The sequence below is a fragment of the Branchiostoma lanceolatum genome, chromosome 6 (genome assembly GCF_035083965.1).
Source record: "Branchiostoma lanceolatum isolate klBraLanc5 chromosome 6, klBraLanc5.hap2, whole genome shotgun sequence".
NCBI lineage: Eukaryota > Metazoa > Chordata > Leptocardii > Amphioxiformes > Branchiostomatidae > Branchiostoma > Branchiostoma lanceolatum.
In genome coordinates, this window is record NC_089727.1 from 6,932,971 (window position 1) to 6,958,335 (window position 25,365).

At 40.7% G+C, this 25,365-nt stretch overlaps 2 protein-coding genes across 10 annotated transcripts in view; one reads left to right on the forward strand and one right to left on the reverse strand.

Annotated features, from left to right (window-relative positions):
• Positions 1 to 23,121, forward strand: LOC136436326 (heat shock 70 kDa protein 4-like). 5 transcript variants are annotated; one of them, XM_066430192.1, is made up of 20 exons: positions 1 to 361; positions 5,644 to 5,701; positions 6,413 to 6,553; positions 7,756 to 7,878; positions 8,261 to 8,360; positions 8,993 to 9,126; positions 10,184 to 10,428; positions 10,839 to 10,915; positions 11,391 to 11,542; positions 11,944 to 12,047; positions 13,789 to 13,922; positions 14,370 to 14,585; positions 15,458 to 15,594; positions 15,790 to 15,855; positions 16,339 to 16,482; positions 17,038 to 17,163; positions 18,345 to 18,548; positions 18,727 to 18,750; positions 20,540 to 20,701; positions 21,043 to 23,121. In XM_066430192.1, the coding sequence occupies exons 1-20, from the start codon at positions 255 to 257 to the stop codon at positions 21,289 to 21,291; spliced, it is 2,703 nt and encodes a 900-aa protein (XP_066286289.1). In that variant the 5' UTR covers positions 1 to 254; the 3' UTR covers positions 21,292 to 23,121. The 5 variants fall into 5 exon arrangements, with proteins under 5 accessions (XP_066286289.1, XP_066286291.1, XP_066286290.1 ...); XM_066430194.1 differs by having other exon boundaries at positions 14,370 to 14,549; XM_066430193.1 differs by lacking the exon at positions 18,727 to 18,750 and having other exon boundaries at positions 18,345 to 18,572.
• LOC136436327 (alpha-2,8-sialyltransferase 8B-like) overlaps positions 22,556 to 25,365 on the reverse strand; it is a 7,063-nt gene continuing 4,253 nt past the window's right edge. For all 5 annotated transcript variants that reach the window (XM_066430200.1, XM_066430199.1, XM_066430198.1 and 2 more), the window contains 2 exons: positions 24,605 to 24,723; positions 22,556 to 23,517 (listed from right to left, as the gene is read on the reverse strand). In XM_066430200.1, coding sequence (XP_066286297.1) covers positions 23,157 to 23,517; positions 24,605 to 24,723 — 480 coding nt within the window. In that variant the 3' untranslated portion in view covers positions 22,556 to 23,156. The remainder of the gene's footprint in view (positions 23,518 to 24,604; positions 24,724 to 25,365) is intronic.

Consider the following 25,365-nt stretch of genomic DNA (forward strand, 5'->3'; position numbering starts at 1 on the left):
GTCAGCCATTTCGTCAGGACGCCGGCCATCTTCACGTGTGCTCTAGAAATTTCGTATCGGATCGGGGCGAATGGACCTAAGGTCTCAAGGCTTCTGTCAGAGTCAAAGGATTTCTTTTTCCGCAAGGATTACGAACGAAAGGATTACAGAAACGCCTCTACAGTCCAGATCCTGACCGGGAGCTTCAAACTATCGTTAGAATTCTTTAATTCTTTGTGAAACGAGGACCACCAGGAAGAGAGACATATCACACAATGTCTGTCGTGGGGTTCGACCTAGGAAACCTGTCGTGCTATATCGGTGTGGCCAGACAAGGGGGAATAGAAACCATCGCCAATGAATACAGTGACAGATGTACACCGTAAGTATATCCTCACATTTCTGTGCTCTTTTCAATGTTCACTGCAGTAGAAATATTGTCAAAGACGCAAGTGTGATCACCCCATAAAATAATTTGGATAGGGTCCCTTTTGTCCAAAAGCCGGTCCCGTGCCCTAAAGGCAGACCGATCAAACAGTTTGTATTCCTTTCTTTTACGTTTAGATTTTTATGCGATACTTACATTGATACCTTAACTCATCTTTGATGTATTCTTAGTTCTTTATTTCTCTTTCTTCTGACACTAACAGCGCGATTTCAAGGGACAGGAAAGGCTGAAAAATGGGAACTTTCAGTTTTTCAGGGGTGGGAGGGGGGCACTTGCTGTAGTGTACACCGTTAGCCTCGGGGCTTTCACAAAATTACCTTTACGAACATGTATTGAAATCTTTATGTCTAAGTGTTAGTGCATTGTTCTTGAGTGGTTTTGGTATTTGAGTTCAAACAGATTGGACACTGATCAGTGATTTTATTAATATTAGGAGTTGGCACATGTTTATAATCTGTATGGAGCAAGAGACTACCCGGCTGAAGAAATCTGCTCACTGTATGTTTGTTACATTTTGTCTGACCCTGACCTTTTCCTTCATGACCTCAGTGAAAAGCGGCAAGCAGGCCGATTGGACTTTTTCGTGACTAACTACAAAGGCTTAAACAAACAAGACTTGTAGAGTTACTAGTTGTAGGCAGGAAATTGTGTACTCTAGAGTTGAAGTAGGTCAGCACTAGTGAAGCTTATTGTCATGTTGTTAACCTGTGATCAAGTGTGATCTGTGATCAGTTGTACACAGATGTAGGGATGCTTTGTTTTTGTGTATCGTATACCCCCTTAACTACCTTGTGATCTGCCTAACACATGGGCTCTGTATGTAGAGTGGGTAGGTTTACATCCGGACTTACTGATTTGGTCCACTCTCACCAAGAAGGACCCGTACTCTTTTATCGATAAGTGTGTCAGATTCTTCAACATGCTGGAGGTGTGACTCTCCTAAAACACAGGACCTCAAGCTTAACATCTTAAGACATCCTAAGGACTGCAAACCCTTTCACTTCTGGCAGCAGCAAAATTGGATTCAGTGCATCAGTGCCTTCTTTCACTTCAACTTCAGTTCCAGAGCCTGATTATACTCTCCAAGCAGAGGTTAGTGAAGAAGATAGTAACCTCTGCCCCGTTTTTCGTCAGCCATCTCCACTAATGTACTAATTTTGTTAGTGGAGATGGCCGACGAAAAATGGGCTTGAGGATAAAAAGGTCACGATCTTCTCCACTAACCTCTGCTTGGAGAGTACCTGATTAGTCCCTGAAGGGGATTGGTTGTGAGTGAGTGAGTGAGTGAGTGGGTTCACTGGGATTTTGAACCTTTTCCCCTTGTGATGCAGCAGTGGTATCACTAACCACTACACCAAGTACATGTATGAAACTAATGCAGACATCATCAGTACTAGGCCAACTTTCTTTCAACGAATAACCTACAGCTCTAGAAATGATTTGGTAAAAATTAGCCTGGAGTTTGCATTATACAGACTAGGTAAAAATATGGTAGAGATAGAGAAGAAAGGTACAGTTAATTGCATGCCAATGAAGCTGGTGTGTTATACCAAATTATGTCTAAACTGACCAGTGTACAAATACAAATGTAGGTAGGAACTTACAAACATACATGGCTGTAGCTGTGAAGTTTGTCATTTGTTCTAAGTTGATACATTCATCCAACTTCCAAGCACAGATGTTGTTGTTTCCCATAAAGTGCGGTGGACACATTCTTTAATCAAAACATTTCTATCTCACTACAGGTTAGACATGTTTTGTGTGTCAATACGATTACGAATGTTGACTAACTAGTCCACTGAATTCATCTTATGTCACTTAACATTAAGTATTGACATAAATGTAGTCAGACTCATAGATGCTTAATGATTTTAACATGATAATGCAAAAGGAAAGATTAAAATGAATGACTGAGTATTGTAATGTAAAGTTGATGGCAAAGAAAGACAACTCAATAGCAATGATAATTGGCAAAAAGTCCTTGTTATATTACACATGTTTGTAAGATGTGTCTAAATGTGACAAGGGCTTAATTTTTTTTTTACTCAGAGGCAAAACACAGTAGCAGTAGTTTTCTTTCTGTTGGTTTATTAATTTTAAGACATACTTTTACTAATATCACATAAAACTAAAGATTAATGACTGTTAAACATTGTTCTAACCAACAGTTACTGTTCTAACCAACAAAAACTTTTGGCAGTGGCTCCAGGCTGGCTGTACCCTGCCCAGTACGGGTAAACCAAACCACTAACAGCTTTGGCATGTGTGTATATTAGGCGCTTTGGCCGCCACATATGGAAACCAAGGCCTGCCGTGGACGGAAATAGGGCCGTGTAAATAGGAATGGTCTTGACCGAGGGAAGGGATGTGGGCACGCATGTCATTGAGACAAGTCAGCTGGGGAACATCTGAGACTGTCTGAATCTGGTGGCTTCCCTCTGAACAAGGCTGCCCAAATGTTTGCATACTTTGATACCGCATACGGGATGAGAAGCATCCCAGACTGGACTCAGATCTTCATGTTTCTCATATCATCCTGCTCTCTGATTCTGAATATAACTCTAGTTACACTAGTACACATGTTTGAAGTGATCTACCATCTCAGCTTTAAATTCCTGAGGTAGTCAACGACTGACAGTTGTAACATTAAAGCATTCTGAAACAATCAAATCCGCCAGGTGGCCCATAAGCAACCTTGACCTTTGCCTTCCCAAGACCTTCTCACCTACCAAATGTCATTGATATCCATCCATAGCTTCGTAACCAAAATATGCGGAAACACAAACAGACAAACAAACTCACACAGACGTACAGTATTTGTATATTTTGTATTTTGTATTTATTCACAATGAATGAGACAAGTCATTACATTGGGTCAGCTAAGGCAGCTTTCGCTGGTAGCGGCTGACCCACAAAAATACAGACGAACGTATAACTTAATACCTCCATTTCTGGAGGTAATGACCAGTGTCAGACCGGGGTACCCATAGGATGACATGTATTGTAGCCTTTTGTAGTTAAAACCAGTATTGGGTAAAACATTCCTCTATCACAGTATCAGTCAATGCTGGACTCAGTTCCTTCAGATCAGGGAAGCTGTCCACACCCTTGCCCAATAAGATTTTCTGGCCAAGCTCCAGAAACAGTCTAGGACATGCATTCCATTCATTTAGATTTAAGCCAGATACATGTAAGAATTCATGGAAACTGTGTTGTATGTCCTTGGGATTCATTTCAGAAGTTTGATTTTTGAACTCTCATACGGCAATGATTCCATGACTGACAAATATCATTGACATAATATGCTTTGCTGTAATTATAGCTTTAGAGTAAGAACTACAGTAAGCTGCTTCCTTGATATTTCTACCATTTCTTAGCACTGTCCCAATCTACTAATATTCCTGGAGTTAACCAGTGTCACTGCTGGCAGCTAACACTCCCATTACCTGCATTTCACTTTAGTCTTACAATAACAGCAAAACTTGTTATGTGCCGAACCCATATGAAGCAGTGGGATAGGTTTCATATGGGTTCGGCACATAACAATCCCACCTAATCTCCAAGTACAATGTAGATCTATCTGTGGCAATGACATTATGAACTGGCAAATTAAAGCTGTATTAGTGGCCTTGGTGGCCAGTTGGATACTGTCATTGCCACCAATGGATCTGCTTGGAGATACCAGTGACCTACATCAAAATGTAAAAATGTGTCAATGCAAAACAAAAACATGGCCACTGTCTCATTCAGTCGTTGGTTGCAGCTTGCATGCTAATGTTGATAGATTGCCAGGGTTGGTCAATTGGAGGAACATCAAATTTTCACAGCTTCACAGATTATAGCATTTGGAGTATTGCAAACATGTTTTATTGACACAACAATCACTGCCTACCATTTTGACATCTGATAGCAACATACCATCAGTTTCATGACTGTTTAGAACCCTATTCATTTAATAGCGTAATTTGCTTCAGGGTAGTTATCTTTTAAATTAAAAGTGTATGAAGGAGATTTACCCTCAAAAATCTACCCTTAATCAAAAATAATGTGATGGAATAGCAAATTACATTCTGTCCAGAGTCCAACTATAATTTTGGGAGTAGATGTTACATGTATGTTTAAATGGCGGTTTTGGCAAGATGGAATATTCTGGTTCAACTATCATTTCTGTATTACGTTGTGCCATACGGTTCGTAACATTTGATTAATTGTAAAGACTTCATCAGAAGTTGGCCCTTGGGTTATCAGATAAATTTTATCACACAGTAAACCGAAACCTTATAAAACACATGTCGGGCTAACCATTGCCCCAATATTATAAGATAGCTGTCTCCTCTGTGGTTTCTCTGACACCTTATGGTATGAAGATAATGAAGGGTTGGGTCCATTGAGGCGCCGCGCCAGTGACGACTGGTGACAACACGATCAGATTAGGAATATTCTGATGTGTAATTAATACAGTGGGCACAGCTGGGCACTTATTTTAGCCGCTGGATGACTTAATTAGTGAGGGTGTGACCTTGGGAAGGTCAGACCGCAGTGTTTGTTTTGAAATGTACCAAGGAGGCCTATCGGCTCGTTAAGTCTTGTAATATTTGTTTGTACATTTATTGGTACTGTGCAAATATATGTTTTGGGATTTCTTAGGACATCAATGATGTAATCTGTATCTTTTGCCATGTTTTTCTCTGACCCTTACCTTTTTCCCCCTGACCTCAAAGAAAAACTGCCTACAAGCTAATTTGAGTTTTTCATAAATGAAAGAGATAAACACTTACATGTAATGTTGTGTTATATTGCATTTATTGAAAGAGCTTTAAGTTTAAGACCAATATTAATTATTCATATGTCATATTTCTAGTTTAAATATGGACCAAACAGATTCTGAATCTACTTACTGTATCATCCTGATATCTTTGCAAAAAATTTAAGATAACAAAGGTACATTTGTACATGTACAACATAAAATCACATGCGTATTTGTAAATGATTTTTGCAGCATTTTGTATTCATTTGTGTCATATTTTGCCAACGTTTTTTTTACTCAACATAGATTTTGTCAAATACATGTACCATTTAACTCTCTGTTATTCATAGTTTTACATGATTATTCTAAATCTAATAAGTAAGATCATAGAAAGATACAGTAGAGAAGTTTCATTTCCTTTTTTCCATGTGATGAGTCTTCTTGACCGTTGCTGTTTTGTGTTTTCCAGGACAGTGGTATCATTTGGAGAGAAACAGAGATCAATTGGAACTCCTGCAAAGAACCAGGTGAGTTACATGTAGCCATCAAAAGACTCTCATAGATATAGGAACACACTGAGCGAAAATTGACATGCTGTTTGGCTATGCTGCCTTTGCATGTAGCCTTTGTACAATGAAATCTATATTTGCACCTGTATTGTGGATCATCATCATCATTGTGTTGTTACAAATAGTATAGGGCAAGGTGCACAGCAAACAGTAAGATTGTCAATGGCAGTCAGATGTTGTCTAAAGCGAACAGGTTATGAATGCTGGTTGTCTTCTGAGAAATTGATTTGTGCAAGAACAGTAGTATAGTTCAGCTGGACAACCAGCCATTTTACATGTCACTGTCAGCAATGACTAAATGACAATTAAACAACAGGTGAGATGATGTAAAAGTCAATCCATTCGCAGAGTCCCCTCCTCCATTAGGCGGCACTTTCTGTGTCCCCGGGCTGGCGGCACGCAGCAGCTATCCCAGGGTTCTCTTGGGCAGTTGTTTGTGTGTCCGTCAGCCCTTGCCTCTCGGAGGGGCGGGACTGGGAAGATGTTGGCTGTCTGATCACTTGTTTTCGTAAGGTTAAACAAATTACCACTGTCTTTCCACCTGCAAAGTTAAGTGCGAAAACAGTAGTGATACTAGTAGAGTTTGGACAACCAGCCATTTTATACACTAGCATTACATTAATTGTTACAGTAGCACTTACATGTTATATGAATATCTTCCATGTTCAGATGGTGACGAACTACAAGAACACGGTGTACCAGTTCAAGCGGTTCCTGGGCCGGCGGTTCCAGGACCCACAGGTTCAGGCAGAGCTGCAGCATGTCCAGTTCAAGGCCACAGAGATGCCTGACGGATCCGTAGGGATGAAGGTATGTCCACATGTATCTATGCACCTACCTACCTAGTCCCTTGACCTCCAGGTATTTGGTGGGACGATGTAGCCACATCTACACTCAAAAATAAAGTTTGGAAACATAAATTTGATCAATCATATCTCCAGTTGTGAATTATTATGTATCATTGGAAAGCTTATATATTACCCTTTACAATGATGCCATACTTGTCATGATCCTACATTCAAAGGTCGAACACGAGGGCTCACTATGCACTAGAAACAAAAGTGCCCAAATTTTACTGCCAATGCAATGACATTTGTGCAGGTCACCAGAATGATTTCAAATACATGTCAATCTTAATTAAAAGACAGGTGAAGGGGAGGGGCTAGTAACCCCTCCCTGTAAAAATATTCCCTGCTGTTGAAACAGCAAGAAAACCTTCTGTCGTCTGTACCAGTAGCCATTACAGGAGACTGAATGAACGAACAAAAAGACCGGTGAGATGATGTAAAAGTCAATCCATTCGCAGAGTCCCCTCCTCCATTAGGCGGCACTTTCCGTGTCCCCGGGCTGGCGGCACACATCAGCTATCCCAGGGTTCTCTTGGGCAGTTGTTTGTGTGTCCGTCTTTCCTTGCCTCTCGGAGGGGCGGGACTGGGAAGATGTTGGCTGTCTGATCACTTTTTCTCATGAAGTTAAACAAATTACCACTGTCTTTCCAACTTCAAAGTGACCAGTTAGTAGCAGTAATACATGTTCCTGTAAGTTGTCAAGGCATTGCCTTACAATGGCAGGGCTCTAAGTCTAACTAAAGAATGGAACAATGATGCTGCCATTGGTAACATGTATGTACCTGAAAGTTATACATGATAATTGTCAGGCTGGGTATTGTCACAGAGACAAAGTATTTGAGTGAATCCAAAGGCCCGGTCTACTTGGCTACACCTTATACCCCTGTCAACCAGCAGGAAAATCAATTGGCCTACAAGTCTGCAAGCTCTGATATTTTCGGCATTACTACGCAATTTTTAGGGATCCGTCAATGTTCGCAGATCCCTGAACCCCATCCATTGTGATGGGGTGGGTTTTCAGGTGAAAAATTTGCTTGACTCTCGGGCAATTTTGAGATTCAGCGATCGTCTTGCAACCAACAATTACAGCTGAGGCTTGTTGACTGTGTGGCAGGGGCTTTACAACTCTAGTTACAACTTTTACAACTGTTGTTCTTCTTCCAGCTACACTACCAGGGTGAGGAACAAGTCTTTAGTACGGAACAGATCGCAGGGATGATGCTCACCAAACTCAAGGAGGTCTCAGAGATGAACCTCAAGGTCAAAGTGGTGGACTGTGTCATTTCTGTAAGTAGAACATCTTCTTGCAATCTTTAATCAACAGTGATTTTTTGGACATACAGATTTTCAATAAATACTCCCCCAAATAGAGAACATCTGCTAAGATGTCATTGAGCAAGCTGACAACTAGCTCAACAGAAAACATCAATCTTTTCTTTCTGCTATAACTGAAGAATATAATGGTGTTTCTTACACCTTTGTGTTTTCAATGTCCTCAAACTTGTATCCTGCATGGAATTTTCTCAATGCTTGCAACACAATCAGCAGTCAATCCTGTTAATGGTGATTTGACGAGTCATTTTAGCTGTTACTTTTGGACAGATTGAAAATATGGTTGTCTATTTCTCGACCTGTGTTCTCAAACCCCTCCCCGTCCCTACGTGTACAGGTCCCGTGTTTCTTCACCGATTCTGAGAGAAGAGCGGTGCTGGACTCGGCCACCATCGCAGGACTCAACGTCCTGAAACTCATGAACGACACCACAGCAGGTAGGAACCTCCATGGTTAGCTGCCCTGGAAGGAAACTTAAAAGATGTACATCTTTTTTAATTTAGTATTTGTATTGCTGCTCTATTACCAATCTTGTGGTACCTCTTTTGAAAACACTGCATTTGTATTGTAGAATGTTCTGGTAGTTCAATGCTTTGAGTGGGTAGTCAAATACTTTGTGGAATGCAATAATTGGAGATCGATAGCCTGTCACAAAATTCTATTCATGTGTGTCTTGGCCTTTTGTAATAGAGGCCTTTCCTGCATGTCAGTGGTGTTTAATGACAGGGTGACTAGGCTAGCGGACACGAGATCGAGAGGTCACGGGTCCACACTTTGGCTAGACACTGTGTCCTTGGGAAAGCCATGACCTTCCTCACTCCACCCAGGTGTAAAATGGGAACCTGACTTTGGTTGGGGAGGTAAAAGGTGGGGGAAGGAGAGCGATGTGCTCTGTCTTCCATTACCTTGCCCTAGACACATTGGATAACAACCCACTGCCCTTACAGCCTCAAAGGCTATGGGACTAGCTTTACCTGCATATCAGGCTGTGGCAAAAGCAAGAAGTAGACAAATAGAAAGATGTTGAAAGAAAAAAGACTTCAACGATATGATATTTACCTCTCCCCAGCTGCCCTTGCGTACGGTATCTACAAGCAGGACCTTCCTGCTCCAGAAGAGAAGCCGCGGAACGTTGTGTTTGTGGATATGGGCTACAAGTCACTGCAGGTGTCCGCCTGCGCTTTCAACAAGGGTAAACTCAAGGTATAGTTTCTCTCTCTCTCTCCACCAATATTAACACTACCATCTCCAACCTCAGGGAATTAAGCCAGATATAGACCTAGTACACAAATGACATATTATTGGTCACCAGATTTCCTATTAGTTGTATTTTTTATTTTTTTGTATGTACACCTATACTCCCTCACTGGATATCAAAAAAGCAGCTAAGGCCAATAGGCCTATCCACTTGAACAATAATATTGATTGATTGATTGCCTTCAATGTAACACACCAGTTGTAGTCTGTAGTCAATCAATCAATCAATCAATCAATATTATTGTTCAAGTCTACAATACAGATACAGATAAAGAATTCTTAGTTGACAAAAGTGGGCGGTGAGATGATGTAAAAGTCAATCCATTCGCAGAGTCTCCTCCTCCATTAGGCGGCACGTTCTGTGTCCCCGGGCTGGCGGTACGCAGCAGCTATCCCAGGGTTCTCTTGGGCAGTTGTCCGTGTGTCCGTCCTCCCTTGCCTCTCGGTGGGGCGGGACTGGGAAGATGTTGGCTGTCTGATCACCTTGTTGCTGTACATGTCTTTTCTTGTAGGAGGAACGTTAAAGCTTTTCAAGAAAGATTACACACCATTGGCTTGGTGACATAAAGAAAACAGGACAAAATAGAAAGCCCAACAAAAACGCCTAAATACATGTTAAAAACAGCCGAATCTCTGCTTGGAGAGTAACCATTGGTTACTTAGAGGAAACCAGGCAATATGAAAAATGTAGATCTCTATAGATCTATGATATTGTGATATCTTACATATTTTGATTTCAAAGTAAGATAGATTTTGCAAACTTTCAGTAACTTGAGAATTTGCTTGCTTGCTTACTTGTACTTGATCTGGTAGCTTTGACCTCTGTGGGGGCATCATGGAGAGGTGAAATAGGTGGTCTTGTGCCAGACATGTCGCCTGTCATTTGGCAAAAAAGTTTTTGAATTTTTAGTTTCATCAACTGACACAAGACCAACTTTACTGCATTGAATGCAAGGAATAAAAGATAACAAGACGTTGATAAGCTTTGTTTGTTTCACTACAGGTCTTAGCAACTGCGTTTGATTCGACTATCGGCGGGCATAACTTTGACTTGAGGCTGGCAGAACACTTCGCGGAGGAGTTTAAGAAGAAGTACAAGGTGGATGCCAAGACGAAGCCGCGTGCGATGCTGCGTCTTCTGACGGAGTGCGAGAAGCTGAAGAAACTGATGAGTGCCAACGCCACGGAGATTCCCATGAACATCGAATGCTTCATGGAGGACAAGGACGTCACCGGCAGGATGAAGAGGTTTGTTTGTTGTTGTGTGTTTGTTTTTAAGAGAACTAAAAGGTCAGGTGCAAAAAACCTACTATAGTATGCTAAATATACCAGACAACCCTGTGATGCCGACTGGGGAATCCAAAACACACAAAAAAAGGTGGAAGGAGGAGCTTTAGCTCTCAGTGCTGTCATCCTTTGGAAATGTGAAAAAGGACACAGCTTTGCTATTGCAATCAATATCATTTTTGCAGCCACACATGCAACCATATTGGCATGGAAATCTAATACTTCCCCTTGCTTGGATGTGCTATATGTAGAGAAGATAGCAAACACATGGCTACAAAGATCACATACATTATACCTCTGTATGATACTAATTCCTGTCTAGACAAGTACAGTAGTATGTTCAGCTGAGTGAAGTGCTTCTGTTTTTCCAGGGGAGACTTTGAAGCGAAGTGTGCAGACCTGTTGGCACGATTGGAGGGACCTCTCAAGTCTATACTGGAGCAAACCAGTAAGTTGCTTTCGTCTTTTCTTTGTAAGAGTCGGCAAAGTCTGAACCACAATATGTTGTTTATATGACATATCATAAGTTGGACTCACCCAAATTTTTGACTGACCTATTCCAGTCTTTTTCAAGGAATTACAAAGTTCATGGAGTTGGACAGTTGAAAATTTGGGTAAATCCAATCTTAGTTTTGAAATTATAGTTCAACTTTGCTCCTCAACTCATGATTGTCGAATGTAAATGTCACTTATATATACATCATGATAAGATTGTTCCTATGTAAAGCAACACCATAGGAACTGCTACTGTCTCTTGGATGGTAGCAAGGTGGGGTCCATTTGATGATTGCCTAACGCCATGTACGTGCTTAGTCATACACACAATCGTATATAGTGTACATTTCACAGATAGCTTTGTGAGCCCTCTACTTACACATGATCTACTCACAACTATGTGTATATCTACTTATACCTATCTGCAGACCTGAAGTCAGATGCGATTGACTCAGTTGAGATCATCGGAGGACAGACACGCATGCCGGCCGTCAAGGAGATCATCAAGAAGGTGTTCGGGAAGGAGACCAGCACGACCTTGAATGCAGACGAGGCTGTGGCCAGAGGATGTACTCTACAGGTGAGACTGCACTGTTTTCTTAAAAAAACACCTTTTATTAAGAAACGTTTGCTTTATACAGTGAAAACTGCTCAAAAAGACTGCTATGTGGACAGGATTCTTTATGTTTGGGACTTGGGTCAATGGGAAAAATTATGTAAGGTACCAGCAAACCCCCACATAGTCGTGCAAGCAAGTCTAACCCTGGCACCATGGGGAACAACAGACATTGAACTGGTGAGAGAGAGAGAAATCACCAAAAGTGGTGACATTGTACAGGTTTGACTTTATAACAAAAAGTACTAGATTGCAGCAAAGCTGCTTTTTATTTACATGCTAGACTTAGTAGCTTTGGCCTTTGGGACTCAAGAAGAGTTGCTATACCCTTTGATGTTAATTCTATGTATTGCTGTATATTCCAGTGTGCTATGCTGTCGCCGACATTCCGCGTGCGTGACTTCTCTGTCACCGACGTCGTCCCGTTTCCCATCTCACTCAGCTGGAAGGCTGCCATCGACGAGGAAGGGTGAGTGCAAAATTGTCTTTCTTCGACCCCCTTTCCAGTAGGTGGCAAGCACTGGGCCACTGTTGAGCAACCAAAGTTTGATTTCTTTGACCCATGGTTTTATACTTGGAATGTGATGCACGATAGAAAGGTATGATTTGATAAAAGACAAAGGCAGTATCAAAAGGGCCAATCTACCTTTTGCTACTACCTTGCCACCGATAGATGTACTTGGAGATTAGAAGAAACACACAAAACGTTTTAATATTTAAAAAATTGTTTATAAAATTTATCAAATATTTGGTCGCCCAATGCTCACAATCTCTAGTGGAAAGGGGATGTTTAGCACGATTACTGAGAGGATGTTTTTACCATGGTATGAACTGTGCCCCCTAGAATGTGTGTGAAATATTGCAGTTCCACAACTGCATCCTCTTGCTGTCCCCAGTTGATGTCTTGTGTGGTGTTGCCTGTCAGTTGCCGTGTGTCTCTGTCTGTTGACGGCTAAAGCAACGTCAGAGGAAGACAGTCCCACAGTATAGTATAACAACAATGGCATCGACAGAGATGGCAGATTCAGAAGCAGTAAGACAAGTGCTATTCTCTGAATTTTGGAATGTCCCCGTAATTTTTTCTTCAATGCCTGTGTTTTTCTGTGTTTTCTATTGTTGTCCCCCCTTTTTTTGTTTCTTGGTCAAATTCAAGATGCAAAATGTGCATGACTGTCTTTGTGATATGTCTTAGTACATTTATATAGCCTGAAGTGCATTCAAATAGCATGGCAAAGCTGTAAATTCTCTACCAACCTACATCTGTTCCTCAAACTGAACCTTGTGCCAGTCATGTAGCATGCAGACTATGTTACAATGTCAGGTGGTTAGATAATAGAATTGTTGAACAACTGGAAAAGGAAGCTGCCTTTGAACACATGTCTACAGGAGGAAGAAGACAAAGCAGAAACCAAGTGGCGAGACAGAGAGTTTTGGGTAGGCAGTGTCAACAACAGTTGGTGATCTGTAACAAGCCTTACCATGTACTAATCCAGGATCAATGTTTTCTTCAAAGTATGACACAACATCAGTAACTGCTTGAGGCTTGAGGTACCCATCTACAGTCTGCCATTGGCACACTAAAATTGTTAACCGCATACAAAACTTTGACAGATACATGATTCTTTGCAATGTTGGTTTTCTGACAAGAAGGTTCAAAAGGACATTTTCCAAAATACGTATGATTGAAAAAACTTTATATGGCTTCCATTAAAGAACAAAAAGTATGTTTGACTAAAAAGTTGACCAAAGCAAAGAGACAAAGTATTGTCCCTTGTAATGGTAACAGCATTTGATTCTTCTACAACTAAGTGTGATTTGAAGTAACAAATGACAAACTAATTGCAAGCTGAGCCGGTACAGTTTGGTGAACGTTGTTGATAACTTATCAAAATTGCAGGTATATTTTCTACCACTGTGGTTTTGCTAGCCTGAGTGTCATCCTGAGTGTTATCTTAGTAAGTCTCAGGACTCCCATACTGTATGGAAGCCCTGGAACTAATTAAGGTAATACTCAGGCTATGTTTTTGCTGGATTGCAGTTCATTTCCGATTGTTTTAAAGGACTAGTTCATGTTTTGTTCCAGGGCTCCCGTACTCTCCTTTCACTGTATGGAAGTCCTGGATCTAACTAGGATGACTCTCAGGCTACGGTTTTGCTAGATCATGCTGCTTTTCTGTTTTTGTTAAAGAATTGTTCATGTTCTGTTCCAGGGACATGGAAGTTTTCACCAAGAACCACGCGGCGCCGTTCTCCAAGATGCTGACCTTCTACCGCAAGGATCCCTTCACCCTGCAGGCTAGATACTCACTGCCCAACGATATCCCACACCCGGACCCTGTCATTGGTATGTTCAGTCAATCAGTTCTCTGAACGATATCCCACACCCAGGCCATTTCATTGGTACATTTACCAACAGCTTGGGAAATTCCGTATCTTTGGCGATACCAATGTATTTTCTTGGTTCACTGACTTTTCAACATAAAAGGTCAGCTTTAGTTTAGGATGAGATAAAGAAAGAGGGTTCAGATGAAAACTTGAATCTGATTATATTCACTCTATGAAACTGTGTTTGCAAAGTTACAGACGTTTCTTCTTCCCGATAAGCAATCTTTTTAAAGAAAATGAAACAAACAAATAAAATCAATTTAGCCTTAGATTAACTTCCAGGTACACCAGTCAGTAAGTTTCCGTCTGTTTTGATCTACATGTATTACTGTCCACTAGCCTACAGTCCCAAAACTAGTTTTACTTTGGATCAGTTTTTAAAAACACTTTCTCATTTCTTTTCCAGGCAAGTTCTTCATAGACAAGGTCGTGCCGAACCAAGAAGGTGAAAGTGCAAAGGTCAAGGTGAAGGTCAGGGTGAACATCAACGGCATCTTCACGGTGTCTAGCGCACAGCTGGTGGAGAAACTGCCGCCTCAGCCGGCCGAGGAGGAGAAGAAGGAAGAAGAGACTAAGAGTAAAGATGGTAAGAAGAAGAAGAAGCAAAAAACAAAAGATGTCGGTTAGTGTCTCTCCTTTTGTGTTTGTGGTGTCTTCCCTCACCTTATGGGGCTCAAAACGCAAAATACAACTCAAAATTTAATCCAGTTCCTTGAATAACTGTCATTTGGAGTATATTATTACCTGGATGTCTAACCTTCATCAACGTACAAAATACAAGTGTGAAGTAGAACGATTATTTTCCATTCTAAGGCATTTTTGTTTACGTCCTAGGAAAAAATGGTGCATTTCCGACCAACACTAGCAAAAACCGACCCCAGCCTTTTTTTTTGTGGTCGACTGCTGGCATTATCAAGTTTTGAGCCCCCCTCCCCCATTCCCTACTCCTGGTTTTGGTCTGCTGTGCTCCATGTCTTGCTTGTCATCATCCTTCCCATCTTTGCTTAGTATTATTCCTGTGTTCTGATCTTTTAGTTATGTTACACCTTTATACCTTACTGGTTGTTTTCTGTAGACTTAAATGTCATGGAAACAAGTCTTATTGAGACTAATCCTATGGACTGTAGATTTTCTCGTATGTGCGCAACGGTTATATCTTTCATCTGTACAGTATAGGAATCCTAAACTAGTAGAGCTAGAATACAAAGCTTTCATAATGATGACGTGAATTTTGTTCTATCGTAAGCTGTAAAGAAAATTTTATTGTATTGTGATTGAAATTTTTCCACACAAGGATTGCCCCTCTCCTGGAGTGAGTTGAAAACTTGCATTGCTTGTGAATAGAATTTAACACTTGACTTATAAGCTGAAATAAAAGTCTTCAAATTTGATTGGATTTTCCAAGATCATCTTGAATTACTAATGCTTACTAATAGAAAATTTATGATGCTGTTCCTTGCTTACTTAAATTGTATTTCTTAATCCTTTATTAAGACAAAGCAAAGGAAGACTCCAAGGAAGTAGAAGACATGGAGACAGACCAGACGCCAAACGGACCAAGTGAGAACCTGAACGGAGAAACTCCTGGAAGTGATGAAGACAAAACGGCCGAAGATGGAAAGAAAGAGGAGGTATGTTGTCAACAGAAGAAAAACGGAGAACATCTTTTTGTTATGAAGTAGTCATGGCTCTCAAATTTCTCACATTATGTTCTTCAATTTTGTTTTCATAAGTAGGTCAGATAGTCTTTTTATTTCCTACATTTTCTTGAGTATGTTGCATTGCCAGATGAGTTGAGTTTTCCTTGGTTTGTTCTTTAATCTTAGATGGAAACTGATAACAAAGGGAAAGCAGCTGCAGATGAAACTGCGGACAACTCTCCTAAGAAAAAGGTGCTGACTTGGTTCTTTTGTGGCTGGTCATACTACCTAGCTGTGTGTAGTCAGCAATAGTAAAAGTCTTGTTCTTGTCCACACTAAAAGTTCCCTTGGAACAAAACTTGGATCCAGAAGCAAAATTGAAGGAGCCAGAGTGTCAGGAAGTAAAGGTCAGAGGTGGTAGAACTAGTTGTTATTCAGATATGACAGTCCAGGTCATGAAAGAGGCTACTAAATAAAAGTCTTGGACTCATGGAGGAATTGTTTTTAGTCTTGTCTGTTTGTCTGTGTTTACACAGTTATATCATTTCCATACGCTAGTCACCTTCACTGTAGAGTGACAGGAAGTGATCAATGGACACTTCTTGATCAAAACCTTATTTGCAGAATTAATGAACTACATTTAAACAAGACATACAAGAGACTCTTGAGAGAACTTCAAACTCTTCTTGTTCTTGTTTTGTTCTCATGGAGACGTCTTAATTTATCCCCTCACAGGAGAAGAAAGATGATGGTAAGAAGGATGGGAAGGAGCCTGCACCAAAGAAACCTAAGAAGTTGGTGAAGATGATCGACCTCCCCATCGAGACGAAGGTCCACCAACTCTCAAAGGACCTCATCAACTCGTACACAGAACAAGAGGTGAGAACCCAACCTTGTTTGTTTGTTTGTCTGTTTGTTTGTTTGTCTCATAAATGGTAAGCCATCTTTAGGCAAAACTCACCAGTTTTGTACGGTAAGGCCATGTTGATTAATTTGATTATATAGATGACATCCGTGTGGGCATCAATTTTCGTCTGTTTCCAAAAAAAAAGTTTTCAACTGTAAATCATACAAAGCAGCTGCAAAATGAGCAAGAATATGCCATATTTTGCACAAAAAAATGGATTCTTATGTTATATAATACTGTAAATTATGCAAAGCAGCTGCAAAATTAGCAAATTTGCCATATATCAAGAAAAAAAGATATCGGAAAACAGATTCTTATAACTTAGAATTCCAAAGTCAAAGAAGAAGATGGGCAAGGGCACAACATTTGGGCCAGGGATCTAACCTCAAATGCCTGACCATTTTCACATCCATCCAGTTGCTTGAGTAACTGTTATCTTGCATATTTTACTACCAGGATGTATAACCTTAATAGACACAAAGTGATAACTATTTCTCCTACCAACTGAAGTTGTACTTGACCCCCAGGGTAAGATGATCATGGCAGACAAGCTGGAGAAGGAACGACAGGATGCCAAGAACGCAGTCGAGGAATACGTGTATGACATCAGAGACAAGCTGTACGGAGACTTTGAACCCTTTATCACAGAGGAGGTATGTGTACCTATGGTGTATAATATAGGTGTATGGGTTATCACCCCTGCGTAACAAGGTATTGTTTTTGGTGTGTCTGTCTGTGTTTCACTGTAGGCCATGAGTTCGATCCCCGGCCAGGTCATACCAAAGACCTTAAAAACGTTACATACTGCTTTCTCTGTTTAGTACTGAGCATTGGGGAAAGAGTATGGGAGTTGATCACGTAGCGCTACCAGTGGGCCTCCTGCTGTAGTGACTTGCACAAAGTTGTGTGGCCCAAGGGCTACTGAAATGGAGATGGGTGCCGCCCTATGCACCAACTGGTGTCTGAAGGACTTGAAATATAACTGTCTGCGTTTCATGTGACATGTGATGTTAATCAAAACCTTATTTGCATAATTGCTAAACCTATAGTGACACTAGAAAGCTGCACTTATGAACCCAAAGCATCTTGCCTGCCAGGGCCCTCCCCATGCCCTTGGTGGGGACAAGGCTTTGGTACAGCAACAGCGTTCTTAATTAGAGGGCTCGGGGGTGGGCTCACGTCTGTCCTCAGCGCTCTGACGAGGAACCCAACAACTCATATCTAGTCTTTTATTGGTCATTTATTTCTGTTTGTTTAGCTAGGCTGGCCCATTGCTGGTGCATGGCACTGTTTTATAGTAGGGAACTGGAAAATGTGCATTGCATATAGCAACAATTATTAGTGACAGACTAGCCATTATCCATATTCATAGTCCGTCTTCTTGTCTGGTTATATAAGGTCAGCGATTAGCCGCAGTTTTCAGCATATGCTTGAATGATGACATGATCGATCAATTGATTGGTTGATTAATTGATTGATTGGTTGGTTAATTGGTTGGTTAATTGGTTGGTTGGTTGGTTGGTTGGTTAATTGGTTGGTTAATTGGGACCTGTAGTGTCTCCTGTCTCAGCTTAGAGACAGTTGATTTTAAACCAATGTTGGTTTTTGATTGATTGATTGATCGGTCGATCGATCGATTGTTTGATTGATTGATTGATTGATAATCTGAAGTGTCTACTGTCTCATTTTAGGGATTGACTTTTTTTTATTCATTGATAGACTGACTGGTTTGTTGATGGACTGAATGATTGGTTGATGCTGGATTAATGGAATGATTGATTGGTTGACTGGCCAATTGATTGATTGATTGACCGACTGATTGATTGATCCCCAGGAGCGGGAAAAGTTCTCGGTCGTCCTGGGTACCACGGAAGACTGGCTATACGAGGAGGGAGAGGACCAGCCCAAGCAGGTGTACCTGGACAAGATCGCGGAGCTCAAGAAGACGGGAGAACCCGTCAGGGCGAGATTTAAGGAGGAGCTGGAGCGGCCGGCTGCCTTCGAGGAGCTAGGGAAGATGCTTCAACAGTACAGGAAGGTCTTGGACTTGTACGCACAGAAGGTGAGTAGATGATGCTACAACAGTAGATTAAAGATGCTACAACAGTACAGGAAGGTCTTGGACTTGTACGCACAGAAGGTGAGTAGATGATGCTACAACAGTAGATTAAAGATGCTTCAACAGTAGATTAAAGATGCTTTAACAGTACAGGAAGGTCTTGGACTTGTACACACAGAAGGTGAGTCCGGAGCTAAGAAAGAAACATTAGATTAAAGATGCTACAACAGTAAATTAAAGATGCTACAACAGTACGGGAAAGTCTTGGACTTGTACGCACAGAAGGTGAGTCCGGAGCTAAGAAAGAAACATTAGATTAAAGATGCTACAACAGTAAATTAAAGATGCTACAACAGTACGGGAAAGTCTTGGACTTGTACGCACAGAAGGTGAGTAGATGATGCTACAACAGTAGATTAAAGATGCTACAACAGTAGATTAAAGATGCTACAACAGTACAGGAAAGTTTTGGACTTGTGCTCACAGAAGTCCGGAGTCTGGAGCTAAGAAAGAAACATTTGATTAACTTCCTTTGATGACATCACAGTTAACACAGCAGCTGGTTCTGTACTTGGCACTGTGGCCATGCATTCTTTTGAGAAGCAAGGTTTACTAGTATTATGATATCTTGCAAGTGTATGTAATCACAATGATTATACACTGTTTGCCTCTCAAAAGAATGTTTGGACTTGTCCGCACAGAAGGTGAGTCTGGAAACTAGTGCTGCGTACCTAAACGTTACATCAGGTACACAGGGCTCGAAATAGTGGGTGCATGTGCACCCAGTGCACCCAAAATTGGAGCTGTGCACCCAATTTTTGACTGGGTGCACTGGTGCACCTAAATATTTTTTGTAGCCAATAGGGTAAAGGTACTATTGTACACTAGTATACAGAATATTCTTGAAATGTAAATATAAAAAACAGCATGATAACTTTTTGCTGTACTTTATTTAATGAATTATTTGTTTGAAATTTTGAAGTTAGCTATAGAATTACAGATTGAAGTTCTTGTAATTATGTTCTAAAGAACATTCAACTTTATGTTATCTGGTGCACCCAAAATTCTTTCTGTGTACCCAATTTTTTGACTTGGGTGCACCAGTGCACCTATTCCCAAAGATGAATTTCGAGCCCTGGGTACAGGTACCGGTACAAAGGAACCTGTACCTGAACAATTTGAAAAATTTACATATGTTTTTCTGAACTTCTTCAATATTGACAGAAACACAAGGAAATTGTTTACAACTTGTCAGTATCTTTATTCAAAGAACATAACTAGTTTTGATACCGCCAAACTCCCTTGGCCTTGCTACCAAAACTCCCAACCTTCCTGAATGATCTGTTGCATATTTGTTGCGCTGTTCCAAGGGGTCACTTTGGTCACAATTGGTGTTGCATGAGGCCATGAGGTTAGGAGATCAGTCACAAAATAAGCACATATTGGTGTAAATTTATATCTGTACAGTATTTCATGATTTGGTATTTTGGACCTGTACCTAATCATTTTTTACGATACAGTACCAGTACACAGTACCGGTACGCAGCACTACTGGAAACATAACAGCAGTAGCTAAGAAAAAGGTCCCATAGCCTTAAAGGCTGTAGACCTGTAGTTACAGTGGGTTGTTAATCATCTGTATAGGGCACAGTAATGAATGTTCAGTACCTGGATCTATCATTTCCAAACGTGTAACATACAACGGCAAGCTTAAATAGGGTTCAAGTAGGGGAAAGAGACATGCAAAAAGTGTAGCCCTGAAAGGAGAAGAAGTTAGAAGTAGTAAGGATAGTTGTCGAGTCCAATTTGCAGTTAAGAAAGTTAGTTGATGGAAAGGATGCTATTTTATCCAGTTGCTTGAGTAACTGCTATTTGGCGTATCTTATTACCTGGATACCTAACCTTAATCGACAGTTGTTTAATTTTGAGGTATTTGGCCTCACACTTACACACTCCTTCTGTCTTCCCAGGACGAGAAGTACAACCACATAGAGGAGGAGGAGATGAAGAAAGTGGAGACGGAGATAGCTGAGAAGCAGAGCTGGTTGGACGGGAAGGCTCAGGCCCAGAAGAACCAAGCACGGCACCAGGACCCCGTGGTCAAGGTCACACAGATCAGAGCAGAGACCAAGGTCAGGTTTGGGGGAGTTTGAAACCCTCGGGAAGTTATTTCCTATTTCTGGAAACATCCTTGAATTTGAGGGCTAATTGTATGATGTTCAAATTCAGGATTAAGAGGCCTTTGCTTAATGTTACTTTGAAAGTAAATATTAATTTTGAGTAAGTTTTAACTTAACAAGAAAGTTTAAGTACCCGCATTTGTACTTAAGTGTAGTTTTGCATTTGTGCCGTTTAGCCAGTTCAACCACCCCTTCTGCATAACACACATTTGTATTAATTGGCTGGAATGTTCTTTTAGTGGATCTGCATATATGTACCAATTTGGTATTAACCAGATTCATCTATTTTCCAGGCCCTGGATTCAAAATGCAAAGCTATCGTCAACAAGCCCAAACCAAAGGCAGAGCCTCCCAAGGAAGACAAGAAAAAAGACGAGAAAGAAAAGAAGGAGAAGGGAGAAAAGAAGGAAGGAAATCCTCCGAAAGAAAACGAAGCACAGGAGAATGACACAAAAGAGGACTCAGTAAATGGAAACAACAATCCAGAGAAGACGACAACAGAGAAGGATGGGGTGCCAGATCCCTCTATGGAAGTAGACTAGACGACACTTATGTAGGTCACTACTAAGATGATAGTATTACCTTATCAATCACAGGTAAGATGCTAGGATGACGCATGATTGACATCTGTCAAAGTGCTACACCAGCATACCCAAGATGAACATCGTAACAACCGGACTATTTTTATTCTAAAGTTCTAGAATCACAGGAGGGAAAACGAATTTGAAGAAGGCAGGCTGAGCAAAAGCTGTACAGAACCCACTTCCACGTAACTCATACAAGAGCATGCTACAAAGATCAGTCAAATCTAGGCTTCGCTTATTCTTAGAAGTGTTGGAAGAAAAACTGAGCTGCCAGAAGCCCAATTCTATAGAGAAGTTCACACTTTTGCAGGCCAGCAAACTGCTTGTGTCACAGACATGTAGCATCTCCATAAAAGTTTGAATGTGTGTTAAGAAGATGCATACATGTTTGGTGCTTTTGAATGTGTTGCGTGAACGCTGTTGGAACATGTTCAAACACAGATAGTTTGTTAGTCTGGGAAAGTATAAACTTGTCTATTGGTCTGCCCTAAAGCTTGCAAAGTGAAGTTTCCTGACTTGGCTTTCACGGCTTTGAGTTGTATCAAACCTTTCTGTCCTAGCTACAGAACGATGTGCGTTTGTCCTGCATAGTCAGAGCTACCGACCAACAAGTGCTTTTCCCCCTGCTGTAGTTGGGAAGTGTCTGTTAGGTGATGATCTGACAGGGAACTGTAAAAAGGTGTAGTACAAAACATGTATAAAACTGTGCATTGAGATTTGGGAGGTTGACAAGTACTTCAAATCAGAAGAGCCAGTAAAGCTACTGCGGTTTTATAGTCTTAGGTTCTTATTACAAGTTAAGGGGTCTTTGAATTAGGAGATGTCATTGAACAGGGGGGAAGGATAAGTTTAACAGGTTGAATTGCACATTCGCATTATTGTCTATACCTGATATAAATGAGTGGTGCACAGTAGTAGGACTAGTAATTGTAAAAAAAAATAATAATCTGTACATGTACATGTGTGTCATCCTACAAGTAATGCGCTCCCATGGCTTTGAGTTTCATTCTGCAAAACCTAAAGGGGTGCAGCAGTTTAGAATGGAGCATTGAAAGTAGATTGCTCTCCAGTTTTGAGTAGGAAAAAGGACAGGTAGGCAACTTTCTCATCCGTTGGAGAATAATTTACGCCACCCAGCTAAGCCAAGGCCAGGGCAGGTCTTTGAGCTACTGTTCATGTACATGTCTTCAAAACTCTTACCACAAGTACTGAGCTTTAACGGTAGTGGACAGATACTGTTAAATTTATTTAGAGTCTGCGGCACAACCGTAATAATGCAAGAAACAGCACATGTTAGTGAACATAAAACTACATGTACGAATAACACAAATATGTCACGATGTACGGTAGGAACCGTCCATCCTATTGCAGTACATACTTGCCTTCCTTCTCATAGATTCAGGAGGGTCACTTGCTTGTGATGACTCAACAGTGTCATTGTAGGTCTTAACAGTTTGCATGTTCGTAGTTGTGTACATTTGCATCGTACGATTTATGATATGCTACATCAATTGATTCTAGGCCCGTCCTTTAAGATGTATTTTTTGCAGCTTCCCTTGCAAAGTTTGATATCTACCATCTCTCTATGCTTGTTTATTTACTATTATGCATCTTTACATTATCTGTTATTTCACATGTCAATTAAGCACTATTTAAGTTGATTAGGAAGAGGTCTATCATTCCATGATTACTGTGGAGAATGTTAATATATTGGATAAAAGAATTGAGTAGTGCAGTTTGTTTAAATTCTACACATCAAATAAAAAGGTCTATTAAGAATCACATCAAGCACCTGAAGTTGTTGCCAATTTTTTTTTTCTACCTCAGTCTTTTCTGAGAAGATGAGGTCTCGTGTGTTCTTTGGTCCCTTCAAGGAAGTTACCGGTAACCTCCTTGGTCTCATCAATGACTCTGCAGTCTTCCGTGTAATCTATTATTCCGTCTTTTTTTAAACCTGCAAGTAACTTGTACTCAAGCACGAATTGGTGCTTTGTCTTGTTCTTAGAGGGGAATGCTGTAAGGTCTCTCCAATAGTGATAGGGAATTGTACGGTTTTGGCGGTCGTGGTCGAATGGATAGAACCCGAACATTGTCACGTGATCACAGAACGTTATGGCCTCCCCCAGCAGAAGCAGCCCGGTGGTCGGAACAGACTTGAGTTTCCCGCCGAGACCTGCCCACAACCTGGGGGTGGAACAAAGGGGTAAGTGTTGGTAGTGAGCACTGGCTTCTCAAGGACTGCACCCTTTATTGTGAAATTGAAGAAGTACTGAGTAAATCAACATATGAAAGCCCAGGTGGGTTGGCAAGTGACTTGAATAGAGTTAAACCGTTCTACCAAACAACAGGAAGCTGCAACCTATTCTTCAAGCAGAGGTTTCCGTCGAGTGGGGTAGGAGTGCCCGGTTTGAACTCTGTATTATAGTAATATATTTTTGCACGAGTAGCTGGATATTTCAAAGCCTTACTTTTTTACGGCGTTTTTTTTTTAAACTAGCGAAATAAATAAGTTACATCGACTGTTAACAGTTATCTATATAACCATCAACAGTAAATCTTGGGTACATTTGAGTCTTGGAATTAATGTTACCCGCTGTGGGGATGATTAAAGAATAGAAAACAGACTTACCAAGTCCAAATTCTGACGCTCTATATCATGTCGCTATAGAGCTGGTGTCAAAACACACAATTTTATACAAACTCCTAGTAAGCGTTATTCTGTTACACCTAGGAGGTTACACTGAACAGTCTAGAGTAGTTCTATACGAGCATTTTCTTTTCCCAAACGTATACAGTCGGGCACTGCGTTCCTGGACCGGCAGACCGGAAACACCCGTGGCGCGAGGACAGAAACAGTAGTCTCCCTTGGCAGACTTAGCACCTACTTACAAAATGACCTTTATATGTCAAAACGATTAGATTTAAAAGGCTTGATGCGTTCCGTTATCTGGCAGAGGTGAGAGTAGAGCGAGGTAAAAAAAATCCCGGACACTCCTACCCCACTCGATGGAAACCTCTGCTCGGAGAATAGCTGCAACTTATATAGATCCCGGCCAGCAATAAAAAAATATATATAATAGTATAAAAACAATAACTTGAAAAAGAGAAAAAATATACAATTGTATAAAAACAATAACTTGAAAAAGAGAAAAAATATATAATTGTATAAAAACAATAACTTGAAAAAGAGAGAAAAAAATATAAAAGTATAAAAACAATAACTTGAAAAAGATAACAGCCGGGTTGAGTCTGCATCGGAGGCTAAGTTGACCTTTTGTCAGTTCCAGTTCCATTAAAGTTTGACAGAGCGATGGTGAAGTTCAAGCCCCTCCCTCTCATGATGTTTTCCATCGATTTACATTCAGCCAGGAACTTCGTACTGTACGAACCCTGTAAAAGAAACATGTTTTGAAACGCTGCTTCCTGAGATGATGTCCCGAAAAGTTAAGATTCTAGTTATACGTGTTGTAATGTCATCATTTGCCATCTCAATGAAAAATGGAGATAATTTGGTATGTCTTTACTTCTAGATTTTTGTAGTCAAGAGCCTTTGGATGGATTACGATATTTGGTATGTGGGCAGGTGTTGGGAAGACGAAAGTCATAGTCGATTTTAGGACCCCTGGTATGTGACCTTAGTACTACAGGAGAAATTCAATTTCTGTATCTTTTGATCTGACCTGGACGTGCTATATATATATGGTATTGATTTTTGGGTGGCAGATACTAGTAGCTTGTGATGTGAGGAAGAAGTTGCGTAGGTTTGGGCCCCTAAGTAGCTTTCTCAGGACCTGCAGGGGTGTTTTGTCAAAATCCTCAAAGGAGAATAACTGAACAAAGGAACGACGTATTTCCATGATATTTAGTATGCAGGTAGCTTCGACAGAGGTGTACATGATGAAGTGAAATTATGCAAATAGAGCCTTATTTTGCATTTTTATGAGTAAAATATATATTTGCAGTGTTTTCCATCATTGGACTTTGTAGTTTATGGCAGGAGTAATATCAACAGATACCAATTATGCAAATGAA